Raw genomic sequence first — 26,101 nt, forward strand, 5'->3', positions numbered from 1 at the left:
ATATAAAGTTAGTGGGTTTAGCTACAGGCCTCATATTCCTTGTCGTTCAGATGCTTTTGAGTTACAACAGAACTTTTCCATGTGAAATTCTTCACACGCAACTGAGACCTGGTGGGAAGGAAACTTATCTTGAAATCTGAGAGTTGTGGGTTCGATTTCAGGTACTAAGTAATTTGTCCTCCAATTTGTGTTTTAGTGTGTGATTGTGACCGTATAAATTTACTCAAGTTACTTCCCATTACTTTTTTTTCCCACATTTTGTCACAATGAAGCCTCAAAACTGTCCTATTCATTTTCTTTCCATTTAGACTGTGCTAAATTTGCACTGATTAAAACTTTGGTGGTCAAGTTCATTTAAGTTTTAATTGTATCTTTTGTTCTTTTGTATCTTATTTTACATTTTATTATGTTTGTCATCTGTCCTTCAAAAGGAGGCACTAGTGGTGACTCGAGGGGAGCTGGAGTCATCCACGGCTCATGTGGGGGGAATCTGTTAAAAGACCAAATATCAGTCACACAAAATACTGGAACTGCAACGGAGAGAAATGATTAGAACTGAAGTGTAATTATGTGCTGCAATGGTCCGGTCAAAGTCCAGACCCAAATCCAATTGAGAATGCGTTGCAAGACTCAACATTGTTGTGGGATTTGACTGAGCCCAAGTTATTTTGCAATAATAAATATGAACAAAATTCACATTTTAATCTGTTAGTAACTGCAAAGAAATAAAAAAAACCATTTCAAAATATTTACTTGCGTTTCTCTACTACAAAAAAAAAAAAAAAAATCCCACAGAATGAATTTGAAGTTTTTGGTTGTGATGGAACAGGGCAGAAAAGTTTGAGTGTTGTAATTACGTTTAGCTTTACAGCTACTACCTTGCTTCATGAAAGCAGCACTGCAATGTAAATAACAGTGTAAATCTGGGTGAAAACTCTGGCATGGCATTAAGAAGGCTGTGAAAGCGAAAGCTGTTCAATCCATTCCCAAATTGTCAAGGGGCCGTCTCAAACACAAAACAAACCCACCTTAATCTCCTCTAATCATACTTAAGCATGAATGTTTTATGTGGAAATGTCTAGGTGTGATTTAGAGGCCTTTCCCTCATTCCTGGGGTAAACCAGCTATAATCCAGAAATCCTTCTGGCCACAACAAAGATGAAATGTGATGTAGGGAGATCAGATGCGGAACAGCGCAAACACTGTGTAAGTAGGAGGAAAAACATTCCCACACTGCAGTTTACCATGTTTGTTTACAACATGGAATGCACATGATAATGAATGCAGGCAGCCAAATTTTTTATGTATTTATTTTTTTTTAGAACGCACCCAAGAATAAAACTGTTATGAAAAAAAAAAAAAGTGACATCTATGATTGGTTATGATCAGCCCCGTCACTTGTGTCTCAGAAATTAAAATTACAAGCCTGATGTCTGCGATACCAGGGACCGAACTAATACTATTATTATTCGAGACGGTGCATAACCAAGCGGTGGAATGATTACATTTGACTTGCAATGATTTCCCCTCCCGCGAAAGAAAACAACAGCTTGGAAAAAAAACAAATAGACATATTCCCAAAGGTGGCTTTGTTAGTGCTGTAAATAAATCTCATCACTGTAGTGGAAAAAGTGTTTTGACTTCATCGGAGTGCAGAAAGTGAGAACAACAGTCCAACCCATCTGTCCCCTAAACTTGTATCAGGGCGGCAGGAGGTAAAACGTGCACCTGTATTAGTCACATCATCAGGTTCTCTTCCTCCCAGCTAGCTGAGACCCGCTTTTGGAAAACACGGGCTGACACATCGGAAGCAGGTAAACACATTTAAAAGGATCTGACGCAACGTAATGGAAGAGAAAAACACTTCCGTATTGTTCTGGGGCCCTGGTGCCGGAGTTGGGCTTGTTGAGGAGACGGCCATTGTCTGGTGTCACCTAATTGGATCAAGTGTGTGTGGAGAACAGATGTGTACGGCTGGCTTGAGGTAAACACCGGACCAGGAGGTGCCAGAACCGAAATTGCTTTGAAAAATGTCTCTGGCTCCCAAGAACGGCTTAGAAATACAGCATAAAAGCATATTTGTTGCACAACCTGGAAGGTAATAAACATTTTCCCTCCTGGTACGGATAAAAGACTCCTTAGATTATTTTGTTCATTAAAGAGTTGAGTAGCAGATGAATTCAAAGTGGATTTGTATGGCAAGTGTATCTGTATAGTGCCACTGACACCCAAAGTAATGCAAATAAAATAAAATAAAAAGGATCAGATGCAAAGGAAATTACATCAGTAGCAGGAAATGTATTCAAACAAGTAAAAGAAAAATGGAGTTAAATAGAAAATGTGTTAAATAAAAAAAAAATCAATAAATAAATGGCTAAGATTTGGCAAAAATTCTAATAGAATAACAGAAAAGATGCTGTAAATAGTAAATAAATCGGACTTGATTTGAAGAGGCAATCATTTTCTGAACATCTTGTGATTTAGAGAGTTCGTTTCTAAAGAATCAAAACTTGTATGCATTTTGGGTTTTAGTTTTATCGAGTCTGCCTAAGTCCTCATGACACATTACATTTATTTGGAACCACAAACATTTACTTCTGTCATTCCTTCATTATGCTGGATAAAATTCTGCTTGTCCATTCAAAGCTTGAACACTTTCGCCTGTTTAGAGGAGCTTTTGAGCCATAATACATGAAACATTAATAAACACTTTGACGTGAACGATGGCACTTGACAAAATGTAATGTTTCATTGACTGTCTTCTGTGACTTTGTATTTTAGTGTTTTTTTTTTATGTAAAGCATTTTGAGCTCCCTTCTTGCTGAAATTTGCTACATAAATAAACTTGATTGATTGATTGAGACTTGGGTCGATGTGGTTTGGTACACTATATTATGGTCAAGAGAACGTTCCACCAGCTGTTGGACTCTCACTGGACAGATTATAACCAAACAGCTAACGTGGTGTTAAGCTAGCATGACAGCCAACATTTTGCAATGGTATGTCTTGTGCTCGTAGCAAGCTTTGCTGTTTTTCTGTCTCTTAATAAACTGTCTTGTGTGACCTCAGTAGCTCCATGCTAACCATACTGTATTGTCCTGTGGCCCTACATCTGAAGGGGGCCCAGGAATAGTGTGTTGGACTCTCACATACAGCTGCCATACAGCTCAGTGAAAAACAAGCTTTAGTAGCTAATTAGGTTACTGTTATTATGTTGTGACATGTAAATATAAAGCTGTCATCAGTATATTTATGGTAAGGTACCATGTAATACTTCATAGTATGAGTTATAGGAAAGGCATATTATAGAAAAAACAACAGTGGCCTGTGAATGGAACCTTGTGGAACACCAGATGTAATCTTAGATGTAAAACTGGCAAAAAGCAAAACATCGTCTTTGACTGTCAAGTCAGATCTCAACCAGTTCAGCACAGTAACAAACATTCCCAAACAATTTTGCAGTCTATGGAAAATTGTCGGTATGTTATGATCAACTGTGTCAAATGCAGTACTGACGCCCAGTAAAGCAACGATAAACGTTTTTGATGCATGGCTCTTGAAACGCATCTCATTTTGGACTCATCCATAACCTTCCAGCGCTGCGGTTTGGTCAAAACCTGCCTGCAAGGTACCGCTAAGACTATTTGTCATCAAAGCAGAGTTAATTCTCTGGTTAATTCATTTTCAATGATCTTTGCCTTTTCAGCAGACTAACATCAAGAACAATAATACCAAGGCCTCGGCAAGACATTGAACAAGCGATGATCTCCAGTAAAGGACGAATTACGCCTTCGAGAGCGAGGATTCCTGATCTAATTAAGAGATGGCAAAAGGTGTCATTGGGGTCTGACAGATTTCGCACGGCCCTCTTTTCTGCTTGCGCCGTCTTGCCACCGAAGTGAGAAACATTAGCACGAACAAAGAGAAAATGAAGAGAGACACAGAGACGGCGAAGCACTGCTTCCAATCAGGCATCTGCCTCCCCTACGCCACGGCTCGATTTAACCTTGAAGAGTAATGAGATCTGACTTGCTTAAATGTTAGCATTCTTAAATCACCAGGAAGTGCCTCCGAGGAGCTGATAATCACTATGCCAAATTGCTGTGCTCACTAATTTCATTTCTCCCCAGCATTTGCTTGCAGTTAGTGTCGATTATTCAAGAACAGGCATTTAATGCTGCCAGGTCCCAGGGGTGTGACATTAAAATGTAATAACTTGCAACATAAATGAAAACAAAAAAACATTACTTTCCTCCCCCTTCATCTCTCTCTCTCTTTCTCTCTTAAGCCCCCCCCACCCCTCTTTCTTTTTTCCTTCACAACCTCCCTCCCTCTTCAATCTCTCTCCACTCCCTCTCCATAGTGGGTGTTCGAATCTAATTCTCAGCCCATCTGGCAGGCGTAATGAAGGCGGGTCGGGCTTGTGATGCCCTGCTGCCATGGCTCGACGGAGCAGGAGGTTAGCTGACAGATTGGGCCAGGATGAGTGGAGGGGAGTCGCGGAACCTGCTGAGTGAGTAAGCCAGCCCAGTTAATCTCTCATGTGCCCCAGCGTGAACGGGGGCCAAGGCCGAGCACATGCTGGGGTGGCGGAGCACGGGCTCTGAGCGCGGCTGGTCAGGGGTAAAAGACTTGAGGGCGGCTGTCATGTTAATGCACTCTTCCTGAACTGCAGCTATTGTGTTTAGCAAGGTGACAATTGGCAAATATAACTTTTATGCTGAACATTTGTCCTTTACTAGGAAGAGGCAGTGCCTCGCAAAAGTATTCGGACCCCTTGGACATTGTGAAACCACAAAATTCAAAGTATTTTAGGGCTGAAATTAAAAATTATTATAGTAATCGATTCTGATTATTATTCTTCAATTAATTGGTTAAAAAAAAATTCCACATTCTACATATTTCTAATTGACAACGAAAGACTTTTATTCCATAATTCAATTAGTCATTTAAATAATAAACATTTTACTGCCTAAAATGCAATACCATCGCATTCCTCTAGTTGAATCTGAACCAGCTAAAGCTAAAACTTTACCACTTGAGGATCTTTGGATAAAAACATATTTACAAACAAAGGTGTTTATCTTAAATACAAAATGTATATATATTTTTTTCTACAGCTTTGGCTTAATTATAATAATTACCAATAATAATATGTTTGATTTTTTTTGAACCCGTATACTCTACTTATTGATTAATCAATTTCTAAATTAGCCGATGATCATTTCAGTAATCGACTGATGACGATTAATCAGATTAATCGTTTCAGCCCTGCAGTATTTTACTATAATTTTAAATGATCAACATAACCTTGTGCATAATTGTAGACATGGTCATGGTTTTAAAAAATCAAATGTGGAAAGTGGGATGTGTGTTTGTACTCAGCTCTTCTTTTCTCTCATTTGCCAAAATAAAATCCAGAGAAACAAACTGACCTCACATGGCTGGTGAAGAAGCCCTGTGCATCATGAGATCCGAGCATCCACACAAACCTTCCATGAAGGTGTTAGCAGATTGTTATCAGTGAGGATCAAAGGCAAAGTATGGTGATGGCAGCATCATGCTGTGGGAACATTTTTCTTTATTAGGGCCAGGAAAGCTGGTCAGACTTGAGTTGAGTCAGAGACGTGGTAGAGTTTAGATCAAATTATATTCATGGTTATAAAAGTATGGATACTTTTGTAGGACAATTGTACAACTCTGCCAGCTTGCTGCCTCATGACGATGCTTTAAATTAAATTCTGCAGCTGAAAGCGATAAAGAGGGTTAAAGCAACTCAAACACAACTAAATAAAAATTATTACAGAGCATTTTAATCCCAGTGTAAGAGGCTGGTCATGTGCTTCTATTGTATTTCAGAAATAACCAACAGACTCAAGCAAGTCAAGGTTGCAATTTTTTAAACGGGGAGTATCTGAACTGGTTACCAGTTTCCAAGCACCAACAGACAATGTAAAAAGATTTTAGCTTGGTGAAACAAAGAAGACAACATGTATGAAATGAGAGCAAAAACAACATAAAAAAAAACAATAAGTTTATCTCTAGTATCTCTATCTCGTGGGGGAATAACAAAAAAATAAATAAATAAAAAAGACAGCATAACCAACAGAATCAAACATTATGCATTTAAAAATTAGCTTAATGTCTCCAAGGAGCACTACATATGGAAATCGTCTGTGTTGGACACTGGAAACCTACGGGGCAATTATGCTTCAGCTCCTTTATCTAAACATAAACCGCGCTCCAATCTTCACAATCTGTCTGCTGTGTGTGAAAGCACATAGGAGGGAAGTGGTCAAGCAGCCGAAGCTCTGCTGATGGATATCCAGTTGCTAACACCTGCATGTTTTATTTTATTTTTATTTTTTTTGTTTGTTTTTAGGACAAGTGTTTGCACAGAAAAACAACAAAAAATGCTTTTCATCTCTAATCAGTCAGCAGCAAAAGATTACCTAGCTTAATAATGAGGTCTACTTGGTGTCAAAAACAGGCAGAGGAAAAAGAGAACAAAAATCAGAATGTCTGCCAGGGCTAACAGAACCAGCAGGCATGCTTAAGCTGTGTTCTGGACTCTGGAGAAACCACAACACTGTCATTAACAGTTACTCTCCTCATAAACACACCAGCATCGGCTGGAGGTATAATTGCCCCTGCTTCTCCTGTAATCTTATACTTTGCCTGCTGTTGCTGTCAGACACCTTCTCCACAGAGAGAGACGGAGAGACGGCGTGAGCGAGAAAGAGGCGCAGGGGGGGAGTGAGGAAGGAGAGAGAGGGGGGGGGGCAGGGAGGGAGGAGGGGAAGTGGTACATTTGTGAGCTGGAGCAGGGTAGGTGTTGCTCGTGTATCGTCAGATACGAGGAAAGCAAAGTAACGAGGGTTGTGCGGGGAGAGAAGGAGAAAACACATGCCAGGAAAATCAAATGAATGTGTGTTGCTCCTAAAAATCCCCAGAGCGAGGCTGAGGGGCTCCGATGGCGGGCGGAGGTAAAAAAAAAAAAAAAAAACATGTTCTTTTTCGTTGAGTGATTAGAAGGAGAGTGGCAGAACATGACCTACTTAGTAGAACTTCTTTTACTGTACAGGTTTCACAAATGTTGCTCGCACAGGCAGACTTAGAGAAGTGGGGGGTACCTAAGCCACCCAAACTTGATTTATAGCAGCGCTAAAGGAGCAGCAGCAGTAGCTGTAATAACTGCTATGAGGTGCAAATGTAGGAACACCTCAAAACATGCACATTAGCATACCTTTAAAATGAGCCTACAGATTGCAGTAAGGGGTGTGAATATAGCTGGAGAACGAAAACGGAGAAAAAACACAACTGGTTTTCCTTTATATTTGAGCAAAAACAACAAATCTTTTCTATATATTTTTTTTTCTGTGCTTTTACAACCCCATGCTAGAATTTCGTCGAGACAAAGAAAAAGCAACATGTTAACTGCTGTAGAAATGGGCCTGCCTCCGGCTATTCTTAATTTCAGGCTATGTTTGTGCAGAGTTGTGGAGCTCTTGTGGGCTCGCAGGAAGCCCGCGGGCCTTTTGTCTCATCTGTAGAGGTGGGTTTCTGCCTGTTGCTAGCAGCGATCTGTTGGTGTGCGCCTTTTGTTCTACCTCTCCATGCAAGATTTGGTCACAGGTCGCAGATTACAGGCAACACAGTCATCACAGAGACACTGCTGCTCGTTTCATCTGCAGCTACAGTTTGCGCCTGGGAGAACGGTGGGTCTCTATATTAAAAAAGGAGAGCGGAGTGTATGATCATAATAAAAAAAAAAGATTTTGATCATAATAAAAAAAAAAAAGATTTATGCAGTTTTGGTAGGGGAGTGTTTAATTACGATTGTCACTGGTTTACTCTGAGTTTCTTAGGAGATACCAAAAAGAAAGAATGCAGCGCCTCTTTAAATCAGGGAAATCTTGTAGCTGGGCGTGTTTTCACTGGTTGATTTGTTTGGGAACCAAAATTGCAACATTTGTTGCATTTTCAGCCGGTGCGGTTTGCTTTCATACTGCTCTCTATCAAATGAATTAAACCCTTTGAAAAATCTGTTTACTCCTTCGCCTGTGGTGGCACTAGACCTAGAACTGCTGAAGGAAACGACACAAAAACCTCTGAAGAAGACACGGAGCGCAACTTCCTTCTTCACAAAATATAAACAAAGCTGGAGTGATGTTGGATTTTAGCTCCCACTAGTGCTGGATTTGCTCATATGTTTTAGTTGTGTTTACCCAGAATGCCCTATGTTACAGTCCACGTGTTATTCACATATGCATGTACAAGAGTTCACTTATACTGAACCAAGACCTAGGTTTTAAGGTGGACCAGAGTTCGGTTTTATGGTCAGAATTAGAGTTTGATTGCACGTTCACACCTCCCCAAACAAACCAGACTTTCTAGTCAACCTGAAGTTTGATTGACCCTCCCGCGGTCTTAAGAGATGGGGTCAATTGGGGTCCGCAAGCTTTTTACCCTGTACACTGTCCAGGGAAATCACATTAACCCCGCATGCACTTTTACAAGTTTTATTCCTGTGTGGTTTTGAGAACTGACGGTCTGACGGGGCAATCGCCGGCTTCCACTCTGTCTGATCTGCTGCGCTCCACCCGAGCATCACGCCAAGATCACGAGAGGGTTAAACACCAAACAGGGCTGGTGTGATTGCACGCAAAGATTCAAAATAATATGGCACAAAAAAATTAATCTGTACTATACATTATTCAGTGCATGACAAACAAGGCCTACACATTCATTATTTCAAAACTCCCCATTTCTCCCGTATACATGTGCAAGTTGCATGCATGGATGGACAGATACAACATTATTGTCATACCTACCCAGAATTGAAAATGACCTAAATTAAAAATCATATTTGTATTTTTTTTTCTTTTTTTTTTTAAGTAGGAAACCAGACATCAAGTTCAAATCAAAAGGGAGACACAATCAAGCAGAAGCAGAGTGGACAGGACGGAGGCCCGGCTCGTTACGAACAGAAGCACAATGGACAAGGCTTCCCCTCTCTTCACAGCTGAGTGGGCCGGTTAACATATGTTTGAATGAGAAGTGTGAAACAGTCTGCCTCTGAAATCAGTGTGAACTATTTGTTCGTGGACAGCAATTAAAGTCCAAAAAACTTTATTGACGTGAAACATGTTGTATGGAACAGCAGAGACAAAACCAAAACCAAAACAGCAAAAAAAACAGCAGCATGGTCTGCTCCTTCCCTACAAGGACGGTTTATGGTAATATCACACCTCTACGGAAATCTCATCCCACAGTCCACAGGAGGCTTTCAATCCCGTCTGTCTGCAAATGGTGGGCTGCCACTACATTCATCCCTGCTTCTCAGATAGATGTTTGTAATTGGAGCTCTAATTTATGATCGGGCCTCAGTGCAGGATAATGATATGGAGCATTGTAATTTGCTGATGCAAATTGTACGTTATAATGGGAAGCCATAAAAGCCTCGGCATCATCTCAGAGACTTGCCAAACACCCTGAGCGTTCATTACAGCCCTCATTAAAACATCCATGTCAGCACTGGGAGCTCTTACAAATGGAAGGAGCATGTAATTGCCGCTTGATTGTGGTATATGTAACATATGATAAAGTGGAATTACCACTTTATTTGTCTACGGTGTCCGTGAAACTTAATGGTGAGAGGGGCCTGCGGTAAACAAATCCTTGGAGCACGCTTTGATTGTTACATTATAGGCCTATTTGTTTAAAGTGGGGCAAATGTGAGTTAGGGGAGAGCGCATCCAGGACAAACTAAGAATCATGATAATCAAGGCTGGGCTTGTGGGGATAAAAGTAATGCTTTTACCCATGAGAGCCCGCATTTCATTTCGACTAACTTTAACATGGGTGATAGCAGGGAGCTTCGTGTGGGAATACATTAACCGGATTTAATATGAGGAAAGGTCATTATTGCTCTTCTTTCTTACCACGAACACAAGCTATCATCATGAATTAGATCTCAGGGCAGTAGAATTAGTATAATCCATGGAAGTCACCTTCAAGAAACCATTTGTATGAGCCATTAGGCCAACGGGATGTAGCGCTCCACAATAACACAAGAGTTACATCCGGCACAACGTTAGCTTCACAAGACAAAATAAGGTTTTGGTGAAAACGTATAATCTTTTTGTTGTTGTTGTTTTTGTTCAGGCGAAAGGGAAACACATCATTTGATGGCCTTTAAGTGAACATCAGAGCATCAGAGCAGAGGGCGGCATGGCCTACTATGACAGACTTACTTACGCCAAAATGTTCACTATGTAATTGTTTCACAAAGCTATCAGATCAGCATTTCATTTTTCCATCTTTACTTGAACTAGATTTCTCACCATACAATGCAAAAATAGAAGATATATATATAGGGTAAGGACAGAATGTGAATATGTGATGTATATAAATATATACACACATTTTTCAGAGTGGTATAACTAATAACTTGTGATTTTGTTCCAGCCATGAGGTCTTTCAACAACTCTTGCATTAAGTAATTTCCAGGCGCTGATTTTGAATTCCTTCATAACAACATAAAAGATTAAGCGTACGGATCCCCAAGCAGCTGAACGTCTCGGCCTTTAAGTATAATTTAAAGCAAAACCAACTGGTAAAAGCAATTAGGAGTTCATTAAGAATGAGCGGACTATGTTAGAGTCGTCGTTTTGAGGACGGGTCATCACCGCTTTACGGAGTCGCCTTTTTATTCAAATGACTTCTCCTGGAGTCCCATTTGTGCTTGGTGCTGTTTTAATGCATCCCCATTAGAACAAAACCTGAGCTGCGCAGCTTAAGATGAAGTTTCCTCTCACAGCTCTGAATGATAGCAGGCCTTTATCATCTGAGCTGTGTGCTCAGCCACTGGGAAAGGATTTTCAACTGCGCCATTCACCCAGGGCCCCAGAAGCCTGCAGCCTTTATCTGCAGACCCGTTGATTGATGTGTTATGGGACCTGCTGTGGTTAACAGCAATTTTTATCTGTTGCTAGCGGCAACAGCTCAGGTCCCTGGTGCGCGAAAGGCAGCGAGGTCCAGGAACTGAAGTCCGACCACACAGAGGGATAAACAAATAGGTTTTTTTTCTTCTTCTTCTTCTTTTACAGCTGCAGCCCTCTTAGAGAGGCCCCTGACAAGAAGTGCCTCACCCAAAGGCCAGGACAATGTTGGGGCCCCAGCTGACTCCTGCTGGGCTCCTGGTTTCCATCTCTAATTTTCACCCTGTGAAAAGTCAGTAGTATAGAGACACCTGCATGTCTCTGGAAATTAAGCAGAGTGAGAAAAAACTGGAAGAGGCATGCGGGAAAAAAAGATGTCAGATGGGAAAAAGACAGAGAGACACTGAGCAGCGATGCATCGATAAAAGTTTTGTGGCCGACTGTCATTCTCCATTTGATTTTTTTTTCGCCTTTCTGCTGCAAGCGATTCTTAAATATTTATGTTGGGAGCAGAGGCAACATCATGTCTGAGAGAACGGTTATAGAAAAACAGAGTTTAACAAATATATGAAAAAAATGATCACAGAGTTAACATTTTAATCTGCTTTTAGCAGGATTAGCGTAGCTAGCAAAACTGAAACAGTGGTCCATGTACTAATTCCTTAGAGAATGACAATCCTTGTCTTGGCTCTGAGGTTTCCAAAGCAAAAATGCTCCCTAACAAGCACAGGTTGATGATCCAGATGAAAATTGTTGGATTCTGTTACCAGTCTATTTCAGTAACTGCGTTGCCGTTACAAATGTGCACAAAACACTGTCAGCATTCCGCTAATGTGGTTGTGAACCGAAACAAAAATCACACGTGAATAAGTTTGTTCATGCGATAAGCCATTAAAAAATATCCAACTACTTCCTGCCACCTTCTTCTTCGTGGTTTGCACCACTGGTTACATCCAGTTGTTGATTATGTGACTCGCATAATGCACAAAAAAGTACTTCCATCTCAGTTTAAGCTAATTTTGATTCAGCCAAGAAAAAAATAAATAACACCTCATCCTCGCGCAGTGGAAACACTGCAATTTTCCGAAACGGAAAATGAATGTCTTTTCGAAATGTCAAATTGCGCAATCATATGGTCAATAGAAACACAGCGTCTGTCTCCATTTCTGACACAAAGAACAATGAGAAAGTTAAACTTCAGTGACTGCTCAAAAAGAAACTAGAAACACATAAAAGTATTGCTACAAAAACGATACTGTGCAAAATATAAGTTGTATTCAATCGTCTTATGTTCACTGGATGTAACATTTAATCCAATGAATCACTGTTGCTTTGTGCAATGGAGCGTCAAAGTTTTATTAGATAATAATAATTGACATAATCCAGTATTTGATTGAGATCTTTAGAAAAAGCCTCATCTGGCAGGGAGCTAAGTGTCTTTTTCTCCACAACAAAGAGGGGTCGTAGGATCCAAATCAGCCTAAACAAAACTGTTTAAGGATGTACACATGACTCTGAGATAGCTCTGTTTAGAGAGTAGACTCATTTAGCGTTAAACGTGATTATGACAAGCCAAACGGGCGTCTGAGAGCCTGAGCTTCGGTGCTCAACCAAAAGCACTTTTTTTACTCCCTGACACCGTGGAGATAAAGCTTCCCAAAACAGACTAGTCAGATTATACTGTCACAGACAAAGCTCTGTGCTTTTATTGTGCGTGAAAACAAGCGCCGCTTCTTGGCCTTGGGTGGTTTCAAAAGATTGGGGGTTGGAGACTTGAGCTTAATCACTTCATCTGAAGGGAAAGAGTGGTGTGTTGTCTTTTAAGCTCAGCTGAAATGCCACCCCACCAAACCCATCTGCCCCCCTAACCCCCTCTTCAACCTACGAGGTACAATCTGCCCAGCCCACAGGAAGCAACAGGATGGCCAGATCGTTGTAAAGAAATTTTGTGACATTTTCTGCATCTCCTGCAGCACCTATCTCCCAGGTGCAGAGGGAGATGTTGGGGTTCTTAATCTTGAAGCCCCAGAGAGTTTGATAAATTGCCTGGAACCTTTGCACATCTCTTCTTGAACAACAAGCAGGTGGAAAGCAAAGGAAACAATGCCCACATAGTTCCCCACTGCTAAGGTTATAATGAAGCCGCCCAAAGCGCTGAGAGAATTGGTTCGTGAAACAATTCCCTATCCAGTTCTCCACAGTGATTGAGACAGTAAGGATAAGTCGAAGCGTAGCTTATCTGCCGTCACTCGGTGCTCCAAAGATTACTTCTAATTCTCATCCGTCTTCAGTCACTTAGCTAAATGTCACCAAACGTCTAGTGATGACACAGAAGCACGAATGCCACGTTATGACAACCTGATATAGTTCAGACATTACTATTGAGAAAAGTTGCTTTTACTGTGACAGAAAAGAACCAAAGCTTACATTGCATCTTAAATTATGAGATATTTATTATATCCACCAAATGCCCACCTCTGGTCTTTGATTGACTTGCCGATATTCGTTTTATTTAATTCTAACTTCCCTTGTAAAACCATAAAAATAAGAGTGGTCATTAATTATTCATGGTACAAGCAGAGAATAAAAATGATGCTGTGTGTGAGTGACAGAGAGAGCAGTTGCTAGAAAACAGAGTTTTAAAATCATTTTTGAAAAATCGACTAAATGAGAGAAAATGTAGATTTTAAACCTGTCTTTAGTGTCTTACGCTGCAGATTAGCACAAAGTGGTTAGCATTACCACAACAAACTCAGACTGACTGAAACACTGAAGCTCGGCAAGGCAGAACAACAGGGAAGCATGAACTCTGCCAAGCAGAGAGACTGTACGGTGGCCTGTAAGAGACATTCAAAGCCTTGTTACTGCAACACACCAGGTACATTTTTCTCCATTTCCTTCAGCTAGCAAATAATTTTTTTAAGTGGTAAGGATTAAACTAAAACTGATTTTAATAATTACCACACTGCATTTCAGTATTTCTATTTGGTTCATACAGAGGAACCACTCAATGTAAAATTGGTGTGTTCCAAAAGACAATTTTTTAATCTTGTAAATGTATATATGGAAACTTATTTTCTCATTGCCAGTTATGGAAATTAAAATAATTTCTACCTACTAACGACACTCCTGCCAAAATATCTTCAACATGACAGAGCGTCTAACTCTATATTATGGCATTGCTTTAAATATTTTATTATCCTCTAATTTATTTGAAAATAAATAACCAAGGCAACAGACATAATGGAAATGGTTAAGAGGTAGATTTTTGAATGGTCCATTATGACATGATGGTGTGTTCTGAATCCCAGAACATTCTGCACTGGGCCCAAACCCAACAGCAACAAATGTCAGCGATTTCAACCAACAGTTTGAATGCTGGGTGCACTGTGTGCCCAGACTGTAATTACTGCCTGACAAATATAATGTAGCAGGAGCTACATTGGTGAGAGAGGACTAAAATAATAATAATAAAAAATAATAATAATAATACTGTTGCTATAACTACCCCCAGTAGCATAGGGATTATAAAACAATTAATGTAGAAATTAAAAAGATCACTGATAAATTTGCACCGTGTAATGACTATTGGAAAATTTCAAACTTATTATACCGCAAGAGTGCACTTTACGTGAAAATGATATTCACAACCTTTTAAAATAAAATTGCATTTCAGAAACTTTCTTCAACAGTACAGCTGCAGTATGTCAGTTTAATAAAAACATGTTTTTACCATAACTGCTAAAACTATCACCATGTCATGAGGGTATAATATGAGACAGATAATCTATCACCTCCTCCAGTCTGAAGAATGTACTCCTCCTGGTCAAAAACAACCAGGAGCTTTGGACGTTAAAAGCTCCTGGTTGAACGTTAATCATCCCTGTGTACGTGCTGCTACATGTGCTAATGGCAGACAGACAACCCACCGTTCCAGGAAAGCCACCATCATCACTGACTATGCTAACTAGCCTTAGCATTTGTAACAGGCTATGTTGTGGTGAACGTAGCAGAGAACAAGAGGGGAGGTGTGAGCATCTTGCACATGAGAGTGATTGATGGCGTTAAGACCTTCCTCCTGGCTCTGATTGGTTGTTTCTGACTGAGTGGCGTATTTTTGCGGTTAGTACTGGGAGAACTGGGAGAAGGCAGAAGTGATTGTGATTTTTACAAATATGTAAAATATGTTTTTCTTTTATAGTCATATTTTATTAAAGAGAAATTGTGTTAAAAATAATTAAGAAAATCATGAATTTATTTTGCCAGATTGTCAATCTTGAACTGAGATGTTGCGTCATATCAGACATATTTAATCTTCTCTTACTGGTTCGGGTCAGTTAAACAGTCTCCACACACACACATGACTGATTAGTTTTTATTTGCGGGGAGGTAAATCATTAGACCTTGATCAGTTTAAAAAGTCACTTATGAGATTACTCATCAATGCTACTGGTGGTCTGTCTTGTTGACACTCCACTTAGACGCACAGCATTCTTGATTCTTTTCCAACGTTCTGTTCTCTCTCCTACCCCTGTGTTTTTCTTCTTCACTCTCCTCCTCCTCCTCCAGCCTTTCAGCCTCTGCCCTGCAGATCCCTGTAGCTCCTCTGACCCAGCACCCTGAGCCCTCCTTCAAAACCATCATACTGTAAAGCCCGGAGCACTTGCAGATAAGCAGCCCCCAGAAATCAAGCGGACCCTGCAGCCGAGCAGATTGAGTGTCAGAGCTCAGTACCCAGGAGGTGCCTGGAGGCTACAAACACTGCAGATAGCACCATCAGATAGCCGGCGAGGGGGAGCCAGACAACATGAAACTTCCTGGCCTCGTTACTAGACTTTGCTTTGCTTGCACAATTCCTCCCCCCCCCACCTCAGTCTCCTCCTCCCACTCCACTACCTCCAAGCTAAACTGCACCTCTCTCGCTCCGAATCCCTCCCCTTCGCCTTTCAGATAAAGAGAAGGCCTCGTTCCCTGCCGACTTAAACTGACAGTTCGAGCCAAAGGGCTCTGCCAGCTTTTTTTGGAGGTCTTATTTGTTTTCATCCTTCTGTGAGTGTGCTGATGCCGGGGAGCAGGAATGTGACATGTTCTATTAAAACAACATAAAAAAAAGAAAAGAAAAGAAAAAAAAAAACTCCCTCCCCCCCGATTCCACAGAGATCAATGTTTTTTGAAGTTTGCTTTGTTCGGCGCTTTAACAGTAGCCCTTTGAGGCAGATTAAGGATGACAAACCATTTATAGCTGCTTTGTTTGTTTGGGTGATTGCTTCCGAGCTACAATAACCCGCACCATATGCCGCTCATTTGCAAATAAGGAGCATGTTTTAAATAAAGTCCCTCTTATGAGCTCCCTTTTTAGCAAAGAATGTAAAGGACAAGCGCTGTCTTCATTATTCCGAGACTTGACACATCATGGCAACAAACAGTGGAGCGCAGGGTAGCGCTTTACTTTGTCAATGCAAAGGGGGAGGAAAACAAATGCTTAAACGGGATAAAAATAGGAAGGCGAAAAGATTTGACAAACGATAAAAACAAAGCAACTCCTTTTTTAGGTTAACTATAGAAATGAACCCTAAAACATTTGCCCATTTACAAATTTGTTGTTATATTAAATTGTTCAGATCGTCAAATCAACAAAGATAGCCTGAGTAAATACAAGATGTTTTCAAATGACAATTTCCTCTTATGAAGGAGAAACAAATCCAAATCCTATGCTCTACCAGCCAACCTGGTCCTGTCAAAATACGATTAGTCAGAGGAGCAAAGCAGGATCCTGACTGGGCCTGATCGCTACCATACCAGTACAATAAAAAAAAGTACCTTAACAGCATCTGTCCAGCAACATGAAGTTAAAAAACAACGAGTGATTCTTCTATTTAAGGACATTCAGAATATAATACCTTTATTAGTCCCTCTGGGAGGAAACTGACGTTTCCGTACAGTCCGTCCAAAAACAAAAAAAACAAAAAAACATAAGATGTGGGCAGACAGGTGCCTGAGGCAGCAAACATGGGAGGCACTGCCCTTTCATTAGATTACAAAATCTAATGAAACAAAATATCTGCAAATGGAGCTAAACGTAGAACAGTGATGAACCTTGAGAGTGACTGGTCTACCAGAATTACTCCAAGAGAGCATTTCCAACTTATCTAGGAGGCAAGAAAATGAAAAAACACTGCATGCCTCACTTGTTTGAGTCAAAGTCGGTGTTGATGATTCAACAATAAGTAAGATACGGGCTGCAATGCTGTTTCAGAACCTGGACAAGTTCTGCTCTCACCCAGAAAATCTTAAAGGTCAAGACAGAGCAATCAGTGTGTGACCTTAAGTCAAAGCTGACTTGGATTAGGTAGCAGGTCACCACCAGGTCCCTCAAAAAACAAAAAATGTAAAAGTTTTGAAGTGGCCTAGTCAAGAACTAGCAAGTCTACCGATAAATGGCCAAAAAAAACCGACATAAATCTGAAAGAGATAGATAGATAGATAGATAGATAGATAGATAGATAGATAGATAGATAGATAGATAGATAGATAGATAGCATTTATTGTCACTGAACAGAATTCAACGAAATTTCCATTGCAGCTCCCGTGCAAAAGGTCAAAAGGTGCTGTATTATGAGCTACGTTACTCTAGATAATGCCCAGGATGAGTTCATAGGTTAGAGGGCAGGTTGGGTTGGATAGTTGTTGTTTAATTCTAAAAAAAATTTAGCTTTGAATTGAAAACTATAAAATTTTTATTTACTCAGGTTATGTTTGATATTAAAACAGTTTTGTTGATCTGAAACATTTGACTGTGACCAGTAAGACAAACCCAAACACAGAGGCAATCCTTCAACATCGTGTTTTATAAGAAAACCCATCGCATGCACTCGTTTTTCATGAATCATTAGAAACTTCGAATCCAAATTTTGTTGAAGAATAAAAACTAGATGTAGCTGCCATCCCACACCTTGCCTTATTTAAGGAAAGCAGGATTTATATCATAACGAACATTAAGATGCCCCACTGACTGTTACCGCAGGAAAATATGAAACTCGGTGCCAAATTGCACTGCTGGCGAATGGCGCCGATCAATGCCAATAAAGCGGGGCCCTTTTCGTCAAGGTAGTGCAGGACACCTTCCCACAATTTAATCATTCAGTCAGCCAGAATTAATGTTCCTAATATCATGATTTCTCCATTACTCTATTTAACATAATTAAAATGTCGAGCGCCGGGGCCATAAAGCGAGTCGTTGGAGATTGTAATTCAGCCGTAAAGCCATGAAGCATGAAAATGTCACTTACCGAGTAGCCGCGGCCCGACAGAGAGTGAGCGGAGCTCTGTGGGGAGAGAGAGGAGAACAAGGATGACCTTTGAGGAGCGATTCACTCGCTCACACAGACATGATGAAGCAATGTCGCTTTAATATCAATATTCACGTTAACCTTTCGCCCGCCCTGTCATGTACCCGACACCTGCACACATCACTCCTTTTTCCTCCTGCCTGGACGGAGGAGGAGATCCAGGGGAAACCTGCCACTCAGTCTCTCAGGGATTGTGGGGATGATGTCACACCTGACTGAGAAGGATTTACTTTCAAATCAGAAAACCAGCTACATTTGCTCATTTCTGGGGCTCGGCGACCAAGCTAAAACATATCCAGCAAAATTAGCATTTTATAAATTCAAACACTGTGGCTTTTCCACCACCAGAGGTTAAACAGTAGTGATTTAATGAGACACTAACCATTAGACCAGAAATGAATGCCAGTTGAAGCCCAATGATCCAGTCGGTCAGTGAACGCCCCATACCAAGAGCTAATGGGTCATGGTGACAGCAACACTCTTCGATGTGGATGGTTTGACTAAGGTAAGACTCAGGTGTTTAAAAATTAAGCCAGAAGAAGCATTGAGATGAAATAAACTACAAAAAGAAAACAATTTTTATTTTCTATTGCTTAAGTGACAAGTTTCATCAAAGGACAACAAAGTAGCCCTGTTTTCAATCTCTGTTGGCTAACAGAGGTTGAATAATTTTGGAAAACTGACAGCTTTTGGAAATTTCTAAGACTATGCTAACGGCTCGGACTGTGCTAATCACTAATAAAATATGCAACGGTTATGATTAACTACCAGATCCATTTTGTCATTGGTTTATATTGCAGCAAGGTGTTGATTTTACAATTGGGAGCAGATCATTAGCTCCTCCAAAGCTCGAATAATCCCTGAACTATGACCCCAAACCTGAGAGGAGTTTAAAAAAAAAAGAGGTTTCATGGATTTATCAGGACAAAAAGAGCAGAGAGAGGAGGAAGTTCAAGTCATCTCTTCCATCGATCACAATGAGCAAAGACCACATCTCCAACTTCAGCGGCTCTCTGCCTGACTTTTTAACCATAAGACCAGACGGAGAGTTAAAGAGGCGTGGCAAAAGCAAATGAGGTGGACTAGCAGCACTGCCAGCAACTGATGGCGTCACCCGGGACATTTTGCTGTGAATCATCGTCTCTGCTGTTCGGACATTGAGCCGTTGACATGTCATGAGGATCATGAGTCAAACAGCGACAGCGACTGACTGCTACTGCATCACCTTCCACCACAAGTCTTTGAAGATGCTTGTATGGCATGAATTGCAACGGTGTTTAATTTCACTTTTTGGGATTAATACAGTATTCTTTTGAATTGAATTTGAACTGAATTAATGTGCGTGTTTGCAAAGGAAAGCTAATCTTCTAAACTTGTAACATTTTTTGAGAACAGCTTTTTTTTATAATGCTCATTAATGCAAGACTTGTAATACTTATGTAAATAGAACTTTAATGCAATTTACCTGATGTCATTATTTTTATCTAATCTTTTTATCATTATTATTATTTCAATCTGTGCTGCCTTTACCCAAGCCAAATCATATTAGATTCCTAAAGCGCTTATTGTATCAAGCATGACGATCTCTTTATGCATTTATGGAAGGGTTTTGGAACACCGTCAAACTAAGTCTGCAAATTGTTTTTAAACGTAGTTCCCCCAAAATGCTAAGCAAAGCAGGAAGAGGACAAGGGGAGAAAAAAAGCCAGCTTTTGTTCTGTTCTCTGGCTCTCTGTGTGTCACAGCGCAGCACGAATACCAATCTCCAAATCCCTTCCTCCACTTCCACTTTTCACTGCTTTTATTCCTCCGTCTAGATTGGCAATTTCTCCCCCCTGGTCTCTGGAGGGAACTTTTCTGCTAGAGCAATTTCATCCATAGGTCCACCTTCAATCCAAAATGACCTCCCCCACCACACACACACACACACGCACGCACGCACACCTCCGCTGCCCCTGCCTCCCTTGTTCTGCACTCTCCCAGTGCCCCTCAACTATTCACCTACACCTGCTCTAGGCATCAGCCCCTCATCAACGCCTGTGTGCCCCTCTGATTCGCAGGACAGCTCCTGTGGCGCCGATTACCAAGGAGTCCTGCCGCGAACCGGAAAGCAGGCCCTGTGGGAATCAAAAGGCTATTCCCTCTCTCCTGAACCTCTCTGCACCCCTCGCTGCCACAGCGAGAGAGGAGAGAGCAGGCAACACTGCACAGAAGGCAAAAAAAATAAAATAAAATCTGTAAATACAAAAAAAGACCAAAAAGGAAGGCAGAGTGTGCTCTTATTTCTAGGGATGCATGCCGTTTCGTCAGCTCGAGTCTATATTCTCGCGTTTGCGCGAGAGCATATGCGCATAGGTGGAGGGAAGCCGGAGCCGTTTGGAATTAGCCCGACTATGTAGAGTTCATTCAACTTGGAGCATTCCGAGCAGAAAGAGAGGCTTATTTAAATGATAATGAGGGACAATCCATTGGATTTAGTGCTGGTGAAGGAGGGGAAAAAAAATAAAATAGAGGAGGGAAAAAGGGGGGGATCCATTAAAACGCCAGCGGTTCATAAGCCATAGGGTCGGCATACAGCTAAACACTCTCTCTTTAAAAGCCATTATACATGGCTCTCAATGGATTTCTGCAGCGCTTAGGACTTCAAAAGGATTTAGAACCTGCCCAGGAGAGAGGGGGGAAGGGGCAGGGGACGGTGGCAGACCAAGAGTGTGTGTATGCGCGGTGGTTGCGACGGCTAATGGCGAGAGGGGTGGGGCGGATGCTGGCAACATTTAAGGGTTAACTAAACAGCCTTGGAGAACAAAAGTGTTGCTAAATCCAGCCCCTAATCCTCTCCCTATTTCTATGCCCCCCCACCCTCTTCTCCTCCACTCTCTTGACAATAAAGAAAGAAAGAAAAACATGGCAATGGGAGGGGAGTGCCCAGTCCGTCTTCTTTTAAACCAGAAGATGATTTCTGCCACTGCCGGGGGAAAGCCAATCAGAACAAATCAATGTGTGGATGTGCCACGACTTTCTCCGGCTGAACGGAAACAAAACTGAAGTTGTTGTCTTCGGACCTGAAGAGGAACGATCTAGAGTCAGAACGCAGCTTCACCGTTACAGCTAGCAACGAGAGATCAGGTCTGAAATCTGGGTGTAGCGATAGAATCAGACCTGAACCTTCAGAAACACATAAAGATGGTTACAAAGTCGGGCTTTTATCTCCTGAAGAACATTTCCAGGTTTAAAGGACTCTTGCCTCAGCAAGACCTAGAGAAACTGTATATTTAGTTGCTCAGAGAATAGACTTAAGTACTTTTGTTAGTTTATAAATCACTGAACAGCTTAGCAACAAAATACTTTAAAGATCTGCTGCTGTTGCATCAACTTTCCATTCCACTGATGTCCAAATAGGGAGAAGCAGCATTCAGATGATGTGGTCCTTTAATTTGAAACAAACTTCCAGAAAACTGCAAAACAGTTGAAACACTGAGTTCCTTTAAATCAAGGCTAAAACACCCACCTGCTTAGAGTTACCTTTGATTAGCAGTAAATCAAACACTGATCAACATATTTGATGTGTATTTGCTTGGTGATTGGTGAGAAAATGTGATGTTTATTGCTCGTTTCTTGCTTTATGTTGTTATCATGTAAAGGACTTCGAATTGCCTTGTTGCTGTAAATATGCCATATGAATAAACTCAACTCAACTTCTAGAACCACGATGGGGGGGCGGGGGAGAGACTGTACGTCTGCCCTCAGCGGTAGAACGATGAGGTTGTGTGTGTGTGTGCGCGCGCGTGTGAGTGTGTGTGTGTGTGTGTGAGGGTAGGCGTACATGAAGGAACCACTCTGTACTCTGCGCGACACACATGCGGAGGAAGCCACCTCACATTTCCCTAATCCTTCTGCGGCTCAGTGGTGAAGCTCCGCTGCACTGCAGGCACAATTACCTAGTCAAAATAAGCAGATAAAGACCCCCACCATGGCAATGAACAAACAACATCCCCCTGCCTTTTTTTTTAACTTTACTTCCCACCCCCTCTTCTACCAAATTGATGCATGACTTTTTTTTTTCTTTTTTTTTCTACAGGCAAATAGGCGGGCGTGCCATTTGTCTCTCTTTCCTTTGCCGGCAAGACAAGAGAAATTCGTTTTACCCGTCGCCGACGCAGCATCATTAATCGAGAGCTCTTAATGCCGGGGAGCCACTTTGATGTGGTGGAGCACGTTTTATGAAAATTAGCAGCACTTTCAATGCGCTCGTTGAGATTTCACAGAGCTGTAAAAAGATACGTAAAAAAATACATATATTTATATGTATATATATATTTATAAGAGATGGGGACAATGTGGCAGTGAGGAATGTTGCCAGGCCTGAACTAGAGTGCAGACAGGAAGAAGGCAAGAGAAGCAGGACAGAGGGAGGAGAAACATTAACGACAGGGAGAGAGGGATGGATGGATGGATGGATGGATGGATGGATGGATGGATGGATGGATGGATGGATGGATGGATGGATGGATATGCCATGGCTACAACACTCAGCGTCTGGCCACCGTTTATTTGGCAACATATTAGAGAGACGTGCCACATCGTAACACCGTAAGATGTGCGGCGATTACAGCATGCAATTTTCAGCAGTGAATCCCCCAAACTCCTCCCCTCCGTCTCCCCCCTCACCCCCCGTCCAACCCACAACCATCACCACAACAACCGCCGCTCCCGTCACCCCTACCTCCTTTCCATTCGCTCCCCCTCCCTCTCGGTGCTTGTCGTATATCCCTGTCAGAGCTGTCAACAAGCGCCGGTCTTTTATCTGACAAGCCCGCCTCTTCCTCCTGACTTTTTCATTAAGAGACACCCTTTTATAAAAATTTGGGAGAAAAAGCAAAGGGGGGGGGGGGGTGGAGGGAAGGGGATGGGGGTGAGGTGGGGGGTATTGTGCATAAGGAGCTGAGAAGCACAGTAAAGAAAAGAAAAAGAATGAAAACTGGTTGATTAAAAAAAAAAATCTTTTTAAGGCACTTCTTTGTATCCAAGCTAAAATGCTGACTAGCTTAAAACAATGAACCTAATGAGTTTGTATTTTTTGTTGTTGTTGTTGTTTCCATCATTTCTCTCCTCTCCAGGAAAAAAAAAAAATAAAAAATCTCCATGTTTGTCCCGCCCTTCTCTGCAGGCTTTCTTTGGCTAAATGAACAATCAGGATTGGTTAGGTTTGGGAGGCTCCTGCTTGACAGGCATTAGTTAAGAATCATATTTCTACATTCTTTAAAATGAGACGCTCGGGATTTTGCATAAATTCTCATTACTTTCCCTTCTTCTAAATTGCATTATTTTATTCCTTACGCTGCGGCGATGCCTGGCTTCCGCTCTGATTTGCCACCTACTCCTCCGACTAAATGGGCTTGCATATGGATGTCGGTGAGGCGATAATTGGAGCGTTTCTTTAACTCGTTCCCATCCTGGGGTTACTGGGGGTCAGCTCACACCAGGCTGATTTATGTTAAGTCATCTCTACGTTTAACCATGAGGCCAATTCGCCGTTGCTGTGTAACCACCTTAATCATTTCCTGTATGCCGGTTTCCTCGTACAGCACCGGAGCTGTACGAGGTGAGAGCACCACACCACCTGCCCTCTGATTTCAGCCTCAGTGCACATTCAGTGCTGCCATCCTCTGTCCAAATTCTCATTTTACGGGTTTCTGGGTTTAGTCTGCGGAAATGAAAACTGCAGCTCTCAGTGGGAGGTCTGGGGGAAAAGGGAAGGTTCTTGTTCGGGGACTCACCTCGCTGAGCTGCTCCTTGGAGTTGCTCCTGTGCGGCCGACTAAATTCTTGGAAAGTCTCGTCCTCTCTGAGCTTGACCGGACGCGGCGCCAAAGGTTTGATCTGCCAAAGACACGCGAGGAAAGAAGTCTGAAAAAACTATGTCGATAATCACACATAAACAAACATGTACACAAGTGGAATGTACCATTTAGATGACCTTCCAAAAAAACATCCATATTTGTTAAATCATTTCAAATGTCACTTAAATGCCACAAACTTTAGTGAACGGTTGGGCGATGTGAATTTTTAATCAATATTTTGTGGTAGTGTTGCGACAATGATAAAAGTGACAAGAAGAACTACTGAATACCTATTTTTTTAGGTGATTCTGTGACTGTGACTGCATGATACAGGAATCATACTGTCACAAACACAAGTACAGCACTTGAGAAACTTTCCCTTTTGCTTTAAATGTTTCCTCCACTTTCTCTCTGAGCCGTCTGTTGTGTTCCTTGGTCTTCACATTGCTGTTTTTTTCTTTCATGTTCACTAATAACACTACTTCAAAGTGTGTTTTTTTAAATTATTGGCTGTAAAATGGAAAGTTCATTTTTTTCGATGTAAAAGGAGTAAGAAAAAATAAAGAACAAAGAAACATTTCACTTGTGTGTTACCAGCTCAACACCTGAAACACAGCGACCATTACAGATCCACAGACCAAAGGAACCAAGACTCCCACATGCTGTTATTTAATCACTACTTCACTACTGTCAACGATCAACAATTAAATAGTTGAATAGCACTGTGATGGACTAGTGGCCTGTCCAGGGTGTAACCTGGCTTTCACCATATGACTGCAACCCTGCAAGGATAAACGGTTGTAGACGATGGATGGGTGGAAATAATTGTACACCTTTATAAGGGTTACTCAACCAGTCATTAGTAACAAAAACAATAGGGTTTGCTTTACAACCTACAGTACATCTTGGTGTAAATTACTCCAAGATGTAATTTGTAAGATGTAAGATGTAATTGTACTTTGGAACATTCTAGCACGTGATCTGATCTTTACCTGTTAATTGTAGCTCTGGTTTCATGTTTAGGGTTTGTTATCCTTCATCCGTCTCAATTATTTCACAACTTTTAAAGAACGCTGTGCAAATCATTACACATTTTGATCTGTAATGACGGCACTTTGCAAAATGTAATGTTCCAATTGCTGATTTTTGTGTTTTTCTGATGTAAAGCACTTTGAACTGCCTTGTTGCTATAATGTGCATTACATATAAATCTGATTGATTGATTTATATGTTGTGTTAAACACACAATGTTTTTGTTGAGCTTAACCGTACAAGTGAGCGCATGTTCTCTGACCCGCGTCAGTGTTACCCTTATAATAAAAGCTTTGCTTTCTTGCAGCCTGTCAAGCCACACAGTTGGCGTGTCTCCAAATTCCCAGCCAGATGGGAGGTTGGTGAACTCGGCGAGGGGGACCCGGCGCTGATGCGGAGTGGCCAATGAAAATGCCTCTCTCTGCTTCTCCATCTTGGCGTACAACAGTGATGACTGTGGGGTGTAATCCATTTGACTAGCAGTGAGCGTGTAGTAGCTCCCCCGGTGGCAAGTGTGGTGTCTGGCCCCGGTCTCCTGATCTCCACTGTAATTTAAGCAGATCACTGCTACAATTAACCTTTCCTGGTAAATATCAATTATGGCCCCCGGCTGGGCTAGAATTAAAAGGGTCATCAGCTAATCTGACAGGTCCTGTACGCTACCACCTGGCTGGGAAAGAGGGGGAAGACAGGGCAGCCGAGAGAGGAAGTGTTTGCCTACCCTTGTGCCCACCAGCGTACATGCCAAGCAGACAATTCACTTTTAATTACCCTGCTGCTGCCAAGGCCTGCATGCTGATTGGCCAAGGGGCATCGGCAGTCCGCTGAGGTCAATAGTGATAGTGTAGGGGCTAAATAGGGGGAGATGAAGGAAGGAGGGGCTCCTACCGAGCAATCAGGGAGTAGTGATGGAAGGAAGATAGACCTGGCAGGTGGGC

At 41.6% G+C, this 26,101-nt stretch overlaps 1 protein-coding gene and 1 long non-coding RNA gene across 2 annotated transcripts in view; one reads left to right on the forward strand and one right to left on the reverse strand.

Annotated features, from left to right (window-relative positions):
* The window catches only part of fbrsl1 (fibrosin-like 1), a 203,566-nt gene extending 177,970 nt beyond the window's left edge, over positions 1–25,596 (reverse strand). The window contains exons 1-3 of the mRNA XM_015047490.1: positions 25,441–25,596; positions 24,070–24,171; positions 18,233–18,268 (exon numbers count right to left, since the gene is read on the reverse strand). Coding sequence (XP_014902976.1) covers positions 18,233–18,268; positions 24,070–24,171; positions 25,441–25,596 — 294 coding nt within the window. The remainder of the gene's footprint in view (positions 1–18,232; positions 18,269–24,069; positions 24,172–25,440) is intronic.
* On the forward strand, positions 6,821–9,198 carry LOC106956574 (uncharacterized). The gene is made up of 2 exons (XR_001426794.1): positions 6,821–7,555; positions 8,902–9,198. It is a non-coding gene; the product is annotated as an uncharacterized LOC106956574 (long non-coding RNA).
* Positions 25,597–26,101: the final 505 nt, after the last annotated feature.

This window comes from Poecilia latipinna, unplaced genomic scaffold (genome assembly GCF_001443285.1).
Source record: "Poecilia latipinna isolate Pla-1442-1.1 unplaced genomic scaffold, P_latipinna-1.0 Scaffold829, whole genome shotgun sequence".
NCBI classification, from domain to species: Eukaryota; Metazoa; Chordata; class Actinopteri; order Cyprinodontiformes; family Poeciliidae; genus Poecilia; species Poecilia latipinna.